The sequence below is a fragment of the Cryptotermes secundus genome, unplaced genomic scaffold (genome assembly GCF_002891405.2).
Source record: "Cryptotermes secundus unplaced genomic scaffold, Csec_1.0 scaffold178, whole genome shotgun sequence".
NCBI lineage: Eukaryota > Metazoa > Arthropoda > Insecta > Blattodea > Kalotermitidae > Cryptotermes > Cryptotermes secundus.
The window spans coordinates 359,373-373,304 of NW_019728499.1; the positions used below are offsets into that span (position 1 = coordinate 359,373).

Sequence of the window (13,932 nt, forward strand, 5' to 3'; positions counted from 1 at the left end):
TCACTGGCTCTACAGCGCCCGTGGTCCCTGACCCCTTCCTTCAGTTTCATGATCATTTTTCACAGACGGTAGGACTCCTTGGACGAGTGATGAGCTCGTCGCAAGGCCTCTACCTAAACACACAATACAAACACATAAACACACCAAACATCCATGCCTTGAATAGGATTTGGACCCATGATCCCAGCGTCCGAGCGAGTAAAGACAGTTCATGCCTTAGACCGCTCAGTTACTGTGACCGACTGTATAAATGCACATTCCCAAGGGACTTTAGGCGGCTCGACAGTCTACTCAGATGCAGTATCGGTCAACTGCTGTACCGATTTCCTTATTCTGTATGGACGTATGGCTGAACTAACTAGCGGTACTCATAGAACCTTGTAAACACGCGCCATAGAAAGCAGTTCTCTTTTCCAACGAGGTGGCCAGGCGAATGCACAAGTAGGGTACCAGCACACAGAAACTGTTTCCTTAGGGCTCTGACACAGACGATCTGTGTTGTGCACTGAACTGGTGAGGGTCAGTAGCTGTGGCGTGGCCAATCAACCCCAGACAACGGAGAGGTTAGGCTCGGTAAGAACTATCAAACTCAATATTTAGCAGCTGGCAAGGTAGTGTAGCGTTGCCGCTCGGCCTATTAGCTAACTATCTTCACTTTTCATGATTTTATTCCCTTTCTTCAGACGAAATATTGGATGACGTCACTTATCAGTATTCGTGATCATCACGCCATTTTATTCGACACTGTATAGCCTGTACTTTTGAAACAGAGTAATAATTAATCCACCATACGCTGATTGCGTAATCCTTCCCATTAACACTCAAGTTAATGGCTTTATGTAACACGACCCTTAGCCTGAATGTACGCTGAAATGACGCTGCAATCAGAAGGTTCCGAAAACCCATTTACGCTCCGGGTTCCCCTGCACACGTCCATATGCTTTCACACGGCTCGCATGTTTAAACCAGTGGATCGTAAAAGAGATTTATAACAAGCTCCCTGTGATCACAGAGTCCTCTGGGCTTTCATACCGCCTGGTCTCTGAGATCTCCATAAAATATATTCAAAACCTAATGGTTGCTTAATTATTCAGCCTTCTAAAGGGCCTGACTTGCGACGAGCTGATCACCTGTCCAAGGAGTCCTACCGAATGTGTAAGATCTAGAAAAACCGAAGTGACTGAGAAGTTGATGGAAGTAGGCCTAGGCCCACTGGGGCTGTAGTGCCAAGGGGGAAAGAAAGGGCCTGCCATTCCAGTACTGCTTTCATATGTGTCTGCCACAGGACACCCAGTCCACATTACCACAACACATGTCATCCTCACGTCTGCGCTCAGGTCTCCCGAATGGCCTCTTCCACGTCACAGTTGTATCCAAATGAGTCTTAATAAAAAAATCCGTGGCCTGTAGTCCGAAAGCGAATTATAGCGACAGAGCGACCGCCGCTTGTCATTGAAGTTAGTGCCAACTTCTGCGGATAGAGGGTGTCGCGTGGTCAGCGCAACGGATCCCAGCGGCCGATATCTCGGTTTCCTAGACCAGATAGTCTTGATACACTAATCACAAAATTTCTTGGCTAAGACACTGTGGACATTGTTTCTTGCCTAGACTGTCACATTTATAACGCATAGACAGGCGTTAAGTGAAATGGGGCCGCTCTGGTTCCAGCGTACGAGCTGTAACAAATTTCGCCTATTATTATGGCGAATTATATAGATATATACACTGTCAGACAAGCTTGAAAATACAGTGGATTTCATTTTTGTTGCCGTACGAATGGGTCTTATTTACAAGTCTACGGAAACTTCTTTATTGTCATTATTCTTTTCTCAGAATAGTAGACTCAAAGACACATTTAGGGCGAAATGTTAAAAGCGCCTTTCCTTACTTTCATTTGAATTTTATTGGTACCATAAATGAAAGAAACTTCTAAAAAAAATAGATGACAATGCCACTTTCCACAGCTGAGCAACGAGGTAAAAAATGGTAAAGCTATCCCTGCACTAGACCATGGAGGCCTATAGGGTTGGGATATGTCGAGGCTGCCACATTTTCTACACAGTCGACTCACAGATGGCGGTGAGATTATCAGCCTTAAGCGCCGGCCGCCCTTTAACCCCAGGAAGATTCCTGGTACTCATTTCTCTCAGGTTTAGTCGACCTCAGGGCCATAGTGGGGCTGGAAATTTAGGTGAAATGAAAAATCTAATGACGTCATCGGGAATCGAACCCGTTGCCTTCCGGCTTGTAGCATAGAGCCTCAATCAACTACGGCACCGCGTACCCCGCTGAGCAACTATGATTTCGTTTTTCTTAGCAGTTTTCTAACATTTAGAGCATGTCCTTGATTCACCTGTTTCAACGTACTAAGAACCCACTACTGGTTGTCGCGGTAGAGTGATTTGAAAGCGCACGCGCCAGAGTAGGCAGGTTAATTGCTGAACGCACGATAACAGCTCCAGAGCACCGACGTATATTCAGGGTCAATTTTAATTGCAACTGCAACATTGCCTCTCGAACTCTGTATATTATTTACATATGCCTGCATAGTTTTACGGAAATCAACAAGATTCGAATTAAATACTAGAACTGATTGAGCGCAATTAAAATCACCAGCCTTGTGCATGTTCCTAACAACTCAAAAGTTTATTAACTTTGAAGAAAGTCGTCTTTCGGGATCTGGAGCCATGCATTCTTTGTTTCAGCCGACGTTCCTCCGAAACGTCGGCTAAAACAAAGAATGCACGGCGCCAGATCCCAGAAGACGACTTTCTTTATAGTCATCGCCGTGAAAACCTCAAAACTTACACGTTTATTAACTTTGTTCGTATATGCCTCTTTATAGCCATGGCGACATAATACGCATTTTTTTTCAGCTCAAGTATTGGGTGATTCAAACTCATTCCGAAGATCAGAAGTTTAAATCTGATCTTGACATATATTTTTTTGGTATTCTTACGTCTCCCTGTGCTTAATTTGGATCTACATTTTACGTGAAAATGTTAAATGTGGGAAAGTAATGTTGGTCATTCGATTTAAATCACAATATAAAGGCCTTATCGAAGGAAACATTAGAAGCTACTGATCTCCGATTAATATACTCATTAGCACTGGGCATTTGATTATTTAAAAATTTAATATTTCTACAGTATTGTACGTTATATCTCTAGTAAATTGTAGATCACAATTCATGGTTAAATTTCAGTAAATTTTCTAAGAATGTGGGAAGCCTGGATAGCTCAGTCGGTATAGCGACTGGCTACGGGCTGGACGGCCGAGGGGTTGGAGTTCGAGTCCCAGTGGGGTCAAGAATTGTCTCTTCTCTACGTTGTCATGACCGTCTTCGGGACCCACCCAGCCTCCTATCCAATGGGTACCGGGGACTCTTTCTCCGGGGGTAAAGCGCAAGAAGCGCGAAGCTGACCACTCACCTCCAACTAGTGCTGAGGTCAAGAAAATGTGGATCTATACATCCACTATCCCATACGCCTTCATGGCATAGTGTTTAATTAGTTAAGCACAGGGGCAACTTTACCTTTTATATAGAAATTAAATTAAATTTTCCAAATTGCGAAAAAATCTGGGCCTCTATACATAGCCTCAGTTTCTACTTAAAGATGCAATGTATTGTATTGTGAGACCTGTAAACATGCTGAGTATTTCTAAACCAGCCTAAGTCATTTTACAATAAAACCAGTTGTTACGAGTACAGTGTGTTCATAGTATAAAGAGCGTGTCCCTTTCCCTTTACAAAACACAGTACCTGCCCATACACCTACGACTGGAAGTAAAATACTCACTTTATAAGGATGACAGCTAGGTGCGTGGTTGACGAATTGCAGAGGATTATTTGAAAGAGAAAGGATTATCCAGAATGTATCATCTCTGGAGAGAATGAGGAAAGTCATGAATAAATCTGAGGTAAGTCGGTACCGGCCGAGAAGCAGACGTATCCGGAGGGAAAGTGGGTTAAAACACTATAATGACATATATATTGGACATTCTCCATCCTCTTGTCATTGTTAAAGAAAGGCTAGGTTTCGGAGGCCAGTTCTGCTTCTGTCGTTAAAAGTCTGAGGCCTCCGTTGGGTCTATTACATACAGATGACATTTATCCGCAGAAAAGTCGTGTTGTTAACGAGAATGAGACACCGATAATGTCGAGTATTTGCGAAAGTTTAATAAGAAATGCGTTGCAATCATTTATACCTATCGTAAAACGATCATAAAAGTACTTCCCTTAAATTCTCCTACTTTTTTTATTCCTAGTGGGGTGGGACTAAGTCCCTTGTACTGCGGCCACTTCTGACCTATTGTACCAACCCCAGATGATAGGTGAGGGTGATTGTGGAGCAATTGGTGGAGTGAAGATTGGCAGGGGAAACCGAAGTACTCGGAGAAAATCTGCCACAGCGCCACTTTGTCCACCACAAATCCCACTTCAGCAGACCCGGGATCGAACCCGGGCCGTCGCGGTGGGAAGCCAGCGACTAACCGCTTGAGCTATGGAGCGGCCTAAATCCTCTTACTTACTTGAGCCCTTCTTGAGGAGGCGCCAGTTCTGCAGATACTCAAGAAATTCTCAGCATTTTATGAAACCCGAAGGTTCAATACCGTGTTCACAAGAGCCCTCCACTGGTCCCTGTACTGAGCCAGTTCAATCCAATCCATACCATCTCATCCTATATCTCTTGAGATCCATTTTAATATTGTCCACCGACCTACGGCTTTGTCTTCCCAGTTGTATCTTTCCTTCTGGCATTCCCACCAATATCCTATATGCATTCCTCTTCTCCCCCATTCGTGCTACATGCCATGCCCATCTCATCCTCCTTGACTTCATCATTCTAATTACACTTGGAGAAGAGTACAAGTTATGACCTTAAACCCTCTTGAAATTGATAATTAATTAAATGCTGAGGGGTGACATAAACAGAAAGTCTTAACTGCAATGATATTCTTATCAAGTTATTTTCTGGGCAGTTGAACTGAGATGTTCAAGGGGTCTGTATTTTCATACATTTTTAAATCTCACAGCTGTTAGGGCCAGTGCTGGAAAGCAAGTGAACGCCAAAAGTGATATTGTAGTAGAGATCACGTTCCGAATGCAGGCTGTCAGATTCGCGACTCGTCAGGACCGACGGAATTCCTTGTGAAAAATAAATCTATGCTTTAATGAAAGTTCCACATCCTTCTTGTCGCATCATACAGGCCCTTGGATGGTGAGTGATGTCCCCTGTTGATACAGCATCGTTGAATATACTGTATTTGTTAAGACACAAGACAAACTCCGTGGCCTGTAGTCCGCAAGCGAACTATAGCGACCGAGGGACCGCCGCTTTTCGGCGAAGTCGGTGCCAACTTTTGTGGATAAACGGTGTCACATGGTCAGCGCAACGGTTCCCCACGGCCGTTAATCTCGGTTTTCTAGACCGGAGCCGTTATTTCCTTGAAATACCTCCTCAATTATCCTCACGAGGCTAAGTAGACTCCGTTTCAGACCCACTACTTCTCAGAAAATCTGGTAGCGCCGGGTATCGAACCCGAAACCTCTGGATCTGTAGCCAGGGATTCTGACCACTAGATCACAGATTCATATTTTTATAAATGAAAATGGTGTCATTTCAAAACGACACCGATTTCGGATTAAAAATTAACATAATTTTGAAGCTGACTATGTCTGCAGAGTTGTGCCTTGGCAGTGTGGATGGTGTCGAGGGTGAATAGCTTTATCTGCACTTAGAATGCTACCTCTATTCATATGCAAATTAAGTATTGCTGCTGTATTTAAGCAGCGAGTTAGTGTTCCAACAGACACTGCAGTTGACCTGTCACCGCAGCAGACATAACAGTCTCTGCATATGGCAGAAGTACGAGTACACAGTTGCGAACTAATTTCAGAAAAAGATTAAGTAATTTTCTTCAATGAACCGAGAAATACATACATAATTTAAAGGCTTCATTTAAAGTTGGTTTGAGCGATTTTATGAACGCAAATCTTGTCTCATTTAGTTGTTAATGTTGTCACGTGTAGGGTGATACGCCTGACGAAATGACGGGTTCTATTTCGGATAATTTGATTTAATAGCAATTCTGCTAAACGCTCCAGGTCAAGAAAACCGATATTAACGGCCATGGTGATCCCTTTCGCTGACCACGCGACACCCTCTGTCCGCAAAAGTTGGCACTAACTTCGCCGACAAGCGGTGGTCACTCGGTCGGTATAGTTTGCTTACGGACTATTGGCGACGGAGTTTTTTTTTTGTTACACTCTCTCTCTCTCTTAATCACACTTAAATACAGGCAATATAGCGCTGTCGCTGCTTTACATAATTTACAGTTCAGCTCTCTCCTAATATGTACTCAATCTTCACAGTTCTTGCTCCATTCTCGTCCTTGTATTCTCAAGTTGAGCCCTCCAGGACTCTCCACTCCCGGTCTCAATTCGCTCTTCCAGCTTACGACTGACTGACTGACTGGCTACGCGCATTCACCTCTCTTATAAGCCTTCGGCACGGACCATTCAGATAACACAGCCCCTATATTGCTGTAAAGGCGTGTTTATCTCGTCTTTGCATAGCAACAGTCGCGGAGCGGAGCGAATAGAAAACGCAGTACTTCCATTGTGGCGTGCGTGTATGTTGCGGACTTTACATAGCAACAGATTCACTGCTTAGCAACGGGTCTATAGGCTACATTATAATTAGGTCGGTCGTTTTTAAAATTCCCATAACTCAATCCTCGAAGTGCAGTTGTGGAAAGACAGTTCTACAGGTCTGGAATTTTTTGGTCATTGGATGTGACAAAAGCAACCTTCTTGACAACATTACGGTCTCGGGCGCGACGCAGTATAGATCTGTACAAAGGCACGAACGTTTCGCTGAACCCGCTGCCTCAAACTTCGGGATAGAAGATGGAGATTGGTTTCCCCAAAACGTTAGCTCGTCGAAACGCTGGTAAGCATTTACAAAACCACACGGTGTCACATCCAAGAAGGTCGTAATATTGATACTCACAAAAGTGAGAACCTCAGATATCACAGACTAGTCAGTCTACAAAAATGAAGTGGACATTATACGTACTTCGTACCATTTTACTTTAATGTGTTTGCCATCCCTCAGTGCAGTTCTGTGTTGCGCATGCGCTGTTGGTGTGTAGTCACAGCAACGTCCCATCCTGAACCGTACTGGCGTAAATTGACCTCGGTGGCCAATAAATCATTGGCTTCTTCGTGACTGGAGGTGTGTAGTTTTGTGGATATGAATGGAGCCATCGGGAGGCGGCGTACTTGCTCGGATGTCGAAATGGAATAGGATTCAAGAACATGAAATTTCTACTAAGTAGTGGTAGCAGTAGAAGCAGCCGAATAAGGAATTTTCACGTTTAACTCGGCAGAACATTTTACTTTGGGATATCTCGCTGCTCTTATTGATATTGCTGACTTCCCCTGTGTATTCGAGCCCGACTTGAGTGAGGTTAATACCAAATCCATTATACTTGCTCGGATACATCCAGAAGCCGATTAATCCTCGACCATTAATCATTACTAGTGCGTTATTTAGTCCACTGTGAGAAACAGAATACTGACAGTGAGAACCTGGCGTAAAGATTAGCATATAATAATCGTAATTCTTAAGAAGAAAACTAGTAGCACAGTAACTATTAAGTGCTTATATGAGAATATCTCAGCAAGATAAGGGGGTTCTGGGATAGAGGTCAGCAGTTTTGGAGGATATATATAGGAATTAGGTTAACCAACACTACTCACTCTTAATGTTTTACAATTCGACTTTTATTCCTGCTACATGTTTCGGTAGTATGAAATCGTCATCAGGCAGTTATATATATTAATACGTTTAGTTATTGAACTACCAATATGGATCTATAACAGTGCAACATGTAGCTGGGATGAAAATCGAATAGACGGTTAACCTAATTCCTATATATATACTATATCTGGAACACACAGCAGGAAGGAACGAAGACAGTTTTGGAGGGGCCTTGTGGGATCTTGCTAAGAAAGTTATTGCGTGTTGAACTGCAGCATATCTCTGACGTCAGGAAACGAACCAACAAGCTGAAGAGTCCTGTCTTCTGTTGATATAGACCAAGCAAGAAACCAGGATTATTTCTGATTCATGCCGGTTTATTCCTTGTCTTATTTTTCGACCATGAAGATGGAGAAGGTATGTTCCACCGAAACGTCGGTTGACTTTAAATGGATCACATGTTGTTGTATCCCAGAAGATGGGGTTATTCATAAACTCCACTTTGATAACCTCCAATCTTACAGAGCAAAGAGGCTAACTGAGGGCTCTCAAAATGATAACAGTTCCACGCCTTACATTTCTGCATGTAACCGAGCCACCTACCTATGCTTGCTCTGGTCTTTAGGTCAAAACTGTGCTTCCATCCGTAAGATGTGCGTCACGTGGGTGTCAGTTCTGTCAGGGCCGGTGCCAAGTTGTAATGGGTCTTTTTTCCATTTCGAAGGACCCTTAATCGAACTCCGAGACTATATGTAAAGTTACATGAATTAATGCTGTGCTCACCATAGGCGGTGATGATCTGATCTCAAGACAAATTGGTGATGGGGGGCAAGAAACTCGTCGTGGCTCAGTGTAAACAGACCACTGTGAATCAGCGTGGAGTGAGTGAACACGAAACTGGCAGAGAACAAAATTCAAGGCGTTTACCCTACTTAAACTGCTTGTACAGTTTCCTCACGTTTGATTTTACTTACAGTTAACTTAAGTTGCTTACATGTCATTAATTCAGTAGCTAATCCTTCCGGGAATCGGTAGAGGCAACCCTGTTCCGGAAATCTCACAGTATTACAAATTAATAAAGATCACATGTTTCAACGGTTTAGTCATAAAAATGTTAGTTGTCCCTGTGCCTAACTAATTAAGCACTACGCCATGAAGACGTATGGAGGAGTGGATGTATAGATCCACGTGTTCTTGACTTCATCATTAGTTTGAGGCGAGTGGTTAGCTTTACGCGCCGGTCACTTTATCCCAAGGGAAAGATCCTCGGTGCTGGGTAGGCCCCCAAACCGGTCAGGCCGACGTGGAGAGGACGAAAACCTTGCCCCCACCGGGCTCTAACTCCGACCCCTTGGTAATCCAGCTCGTAGACAGCCGCTATACCGACTGTGCTATCCTGGCTCTAGAGTTAGTCATTTCTTAAAGTAAATATATCTCAAAAGTAGTTTCCTTTTAGATTTGCTCCGGCTTTCGGGGAAAATATCACATTCCGGGGGAATACGGGACTCAGAATGAAGTGTATTGAACCTGGTGGGGTTTCCCAATGTAAGGGTTCTGAGCTCGAGCTTTATCCATTGGAACAAAATGTTGATGTGAGTAGATAAAACGGGACAGACCAGATGCTACCAAGGCACCCAGTTCGTATCCTCCTACATTTGATTACCACAATAGAATTTGGTGTTATATAAATCTTGAAACTTCTCCTTATGCAAGTTTTTCCAGCCTCGTGTTACTTGCTCTCTCTGACGTTCCTCAGGACCCTGTTTCAAAACAAGCTACATGTATATCCTTCACCTGGAGCAAAGAGACCAAGTTTCACACCCACGCAAAACATGGGTACTAGTATGCAATTTAATTTTTTTACTGTATCTAAATCTTTATGTTAAAAATCTTTAGCACTGTGCCAAATGAAACGTTTGGGAACAGCTTGGCTGGAACATGCGTACAGACGGGCAGTCACCCCGAGCGGTGCTGAGCCTGATCGTTCTACTTTTCGGTAACAAGGTGACGTCACTTCACGTGCTCCCAATACTCCATCATTTGTCTCTCCAGACTTGCGACTGCCTTGCCACACTTGGCACGACTTTCACGTTACTTCTTGCGGTGAACTCGACTGCCTTCTAATCATGACTGACAAATGCCTTTAATACAGTAAAACCATCTATTGCAACTTGTTACGTTCACGTTAATTAAATACTTAACCATCGGTCATGTTTTGGTCGCAGTTTCGCCATCTTCAGATGTGTTCAATCATGCAAGTAAGAAGCAACAAACACGTGTTCTCATACACATATAAGTTTATATAAGAATAAATAGGTTCATCGGTTATAGTGACATTCATAAGAAGAACTGGTAAAATTAGGTAGTTTTTAATTTCATCGGATGTCTACAGAATTATTCGTAGTATATCTACACCCGTGTAACAACGGCGAAATAAACATCTGATGTCTTAGGGAACAATACAAAACTATAATTTTTCCTGTGGTTCTGTGTTGGTGTGAAACCTGGTCTCGGAATTTAAGGGAGGAACATAGACTGAGGGTGTTTGAGAACAGGGTGTTCAGGAGAATATTTGGACCGAAGAGAGATGACGTGACAGGAGGTTGGAGAAAACTGCATAATGAGGACATTCATAACTTGTACTCTTCTCCAAGTATAATTAGAATGATCAAGTCAAGGGGGATGAGGTGGGCAGAGCATGTAGCACGAATAGAGGCGAGGAAGAATTAATACAGGATACTGGTGATAAAGCCGGAAGGAAGAGATCCACTGGGAAGACGAAGCCCTCTGTGGGTGGACAATATTAAAACGGATCTTAGATATAGGAAGGGATAGTGTGGATTGAATTGGCTCAGAGTAGGGACCAGTGGTGGGTTCTTGCGAACACGCTAATAAACTTTGGGGTTCCATAAAATGCTGGGAAGTTCTTGAGTAGCTGCACAACTGACAGATTCTCAAGAAGGGCTGAGCTCCGCGAGTGAGTGAATGTCGTAGGGTGCAGTAGAACGTCAATATTTAATCAAAGCCCGTTCAGTATTTCTTGCTCATTTTCATAGTTTGATAGCTGTCCCTTCTGCGACTGCTCTCAAGGAAATGTTTGTATTCCAGTTGCTATGGGCAAATCGTTTAAAATATTCTCAATAGGAAAACGTCCCCGCGTATGTCCTTCCCAGATTACATTCCATTGATTCATTTAACTTCGCATTCGGCGCTCTGTATTCTTTGCAAATAACATAATTACGTACATGTAAGCAAACTTGGCCTCATGCCTATTCACTACTCAAACCTCGGAGTTGTGTCATGGAGGTAAAGAACCATTCATTCTACATCTCAGCAATAGGTGGAGGTTTGTAGCTTCGCGATGTGGCGCTTCCCAGTGTTTTGTTCTTAACACCCGCACATGTTCTATGTTCCCTTAGTGTGGGCGACCAACTTCCGCGGCCGTATAAAAGAGCAAGTACTCGTAGTTTTGGGGTTTTCGACATAGCACAAAAATATGAAATATTCTTATTCTTCACCAAGAAAAGAAGTGGCTTTTCAGAAGTAGATAGGGGTTCGAGAACAGAAGAAACGCCCATGGGAATGGCTTACGAATAAATTTTTGTATATATTTGTCATTTTCCCAAATCTTTCGACATGTCTCACTAATATAACCCTCCTCGATTTCATCACTGTATTAATATTTGATGCATAACGCAAATTGTGTTCTTTTATTACAGCAGTTTGCACACAGCGACATTGGTCGTACGGAAAAATGTCGTACGATTTATTTTTGCCATACGACCTCCTTTTCACACTAGAGCGACCAAATACATTTCTTTGCTCTCCGACTGTCGTACGGTAGATGTCGCATGTCGTCACGTATGAAAGCTAAGACTACACTTTATATTCTACTACTTGATGCGACATGAACCGTACGGACGTCGTACGGCCGATGTCGCTGTGTGTGTTCCTAGATGCAAACACTCTCCTCAGCATCTTTTCCCCAAACACACTCAATGCATACACCACTGTTACTGCGACACTCGTGCAAAACAAGTGAACAGCAGTGCATCTCCTGTGGGACTTACCTGCACTATCGTGGCAACGGCCAGTCCGAAAGTGAAGGCGATCTGCACGACGCTGGGAGAGCCGTCCCAAGGAGTGATACTGCTGCAGCCAACCAAGACGAGGAAGAACGTACCCAAGAATTCAGCTGACAGCATTCGCCAGATGTTGCGGTTGTCCGTGATGTCGTGCAGCCCTATCACAGCCTTTGCACCTGCACATCAACGTAACATTTCAATTGGCGTTCGACTCGGCTTCAGTACAAGTTTCAATTTTTTTTTTTTCAGTTCACGAACATTTTGACTTACTGAAATGAAAATAAACAGCCAGTGCAAAACACAGTGTACTAACATTCTTATAACCAGGGCAGGTGTCACGCTCCTGGTTTCCTTCCTCATACTCCTGAGGCATTTTTGAGGTGTAGTGTTATCAATGAAAATGGTGAAAACTGTAGAAATCTTTAGAACTAATTCTTTTCTTACATTAAAGTTCACAGATCCCTGAGGTAGAAAAAAAAAGTTAAATCTAACGCTGTAATAGGCCTCGGAGACCCATACGATTGCGAGACGTTGAGGTTCCTACATTATCTAGAAAATCGGCTCAAAGATGGCGATAACATCAGCCTTACGCGCCGTCCGCCCTTTACCCCCAGGAAAATTCCAGGTACTCATTTCTGTTAGAGGCTGAGTCGACCCCAGGGCCATAGTGCGGCTGGAAGGATTATGTCAATTGAAAAGAAAAATCCAATAACATCGGGACTTGAACCCGCGATCTTCCGGCTTGTAACATAGTGCCTCAACCAACTACGCTACCGCGTGCCCCTCCCTGAGGTAGAAAGGATAGGGCAGTACCAAATACAGAAACACCTGATCAAACGTCACGTAAGGACTTGCAGTTATTCAGTTGAGAAGTTCTTAACGACACTTCTTTATTAACATTGTAAGATATATGTCTTGCGGTGACGGTATGGTTCAGTATGCTTTCTATTTTCTGGAAAGAAAAAACCCTAAGTACTGAATTGAGGATATTATACAAGGAGTAACTTCGTCTTATGTACAGATCTAGTAATATTCAGGACAGTGAAATCAAAGATTAAAGGTAAACTAAGCATGCAGATGGAATTCGAAGACAAGAAATACATACAGCATACAGGAAGACCAGAAAGGAGATGCGATGAAAATGGAGAGAGGTTGTACGGAGGTGAGAAGTGATATCGCTTAACGAGGATTATGTACAATTGTGTGTTTCATATTAGAGATATTGAACCTTCGGGGTCTCTTGCGAGTCAGAGCTGACAGTATCCTACACAGGTCTAAACACAGTATCTTACATAACATGAATACGAGAAAGGGGTATCTTATCTTATCCACCATTTAAACATCTTGACAAAGGCTCTCAGTACTTCTTAATCACAGTAAACACTCAAAGTATCCTACTTACTTCAGCATCACTCGTATCGCGGTGTTACTTCATTTCAATGAGCCCCAAGCGTTATGTATTTAAGTAAACATCGCATAACATTTTGTCTTGTCTCTTCGACATAAAAACAAAACTAGAAGCTTCATAGGAGCCGGAATAGCTCAGTCAGTATAGCTACTGGTTTAGGGCTGGATCGGAGTTCGAGTACCGGTGAGGGCAAGAATTTTCCCTTCACCATGTCGTCCAGACCGGCTCTGGGGTCCACCCAACCTCCTATCAAATGGATACCTGGGGCTCTTTCCCCGGTGGTAAAGCGGTCGGGGCGTGAAGCTGACCTCTCACCTCCAACTAGTGCCGAGATCATAAAAAACACGGGTCTGGACATCAGCTCAACCATACGCCTTCATGACGTAGTGCTCAATTAGTTAAGCACAGCGACAACTTTAATTTTTACCTTTACTGAAAGCTTAATATCGAACCCGGTATAAATATGACGCCACGTAGTGTACACTCAAGTCATTAACGACCTGCAAACCTATGCGCTACAGTAAGTTACTACGAACAGTGATACTCGACTTTAAGAACACTGTCTTTAGGATGGAAAAAGACATCATGATTTTATAAAGTTGTGTTGACAATTGTCGGCACTAATGAGACTTCCCCCCCCCCTTGGCATTACAGCCCCAGTGGGCCTAGG

The 13,932-nt window shown here is 43.3% G+C and overlaps 1 protein-coding gene across 1 annotated transcript in view; it reads right to left on the reverse strand.

The window, feature by feature from the left end:
• Positions 1 to 13,932, reverse strand: part of LOC111865161 (aquaporin AQPAn.G) — a 78,830-nt gene that overhangs the window by 55,139 nt on the left and 9,759 nt on the right. The window contains exon 2 of the mRNA XM_023852942.2: positions 11,840 to 12,030. Coding sequence (XP_023708710.1) covers positions 11,840 to 12,030 — 191 coding nt within the window. The remainder of the gene's footprint in view (positions 1 to 11,839; positions 12,031 to 13,932) is intronic.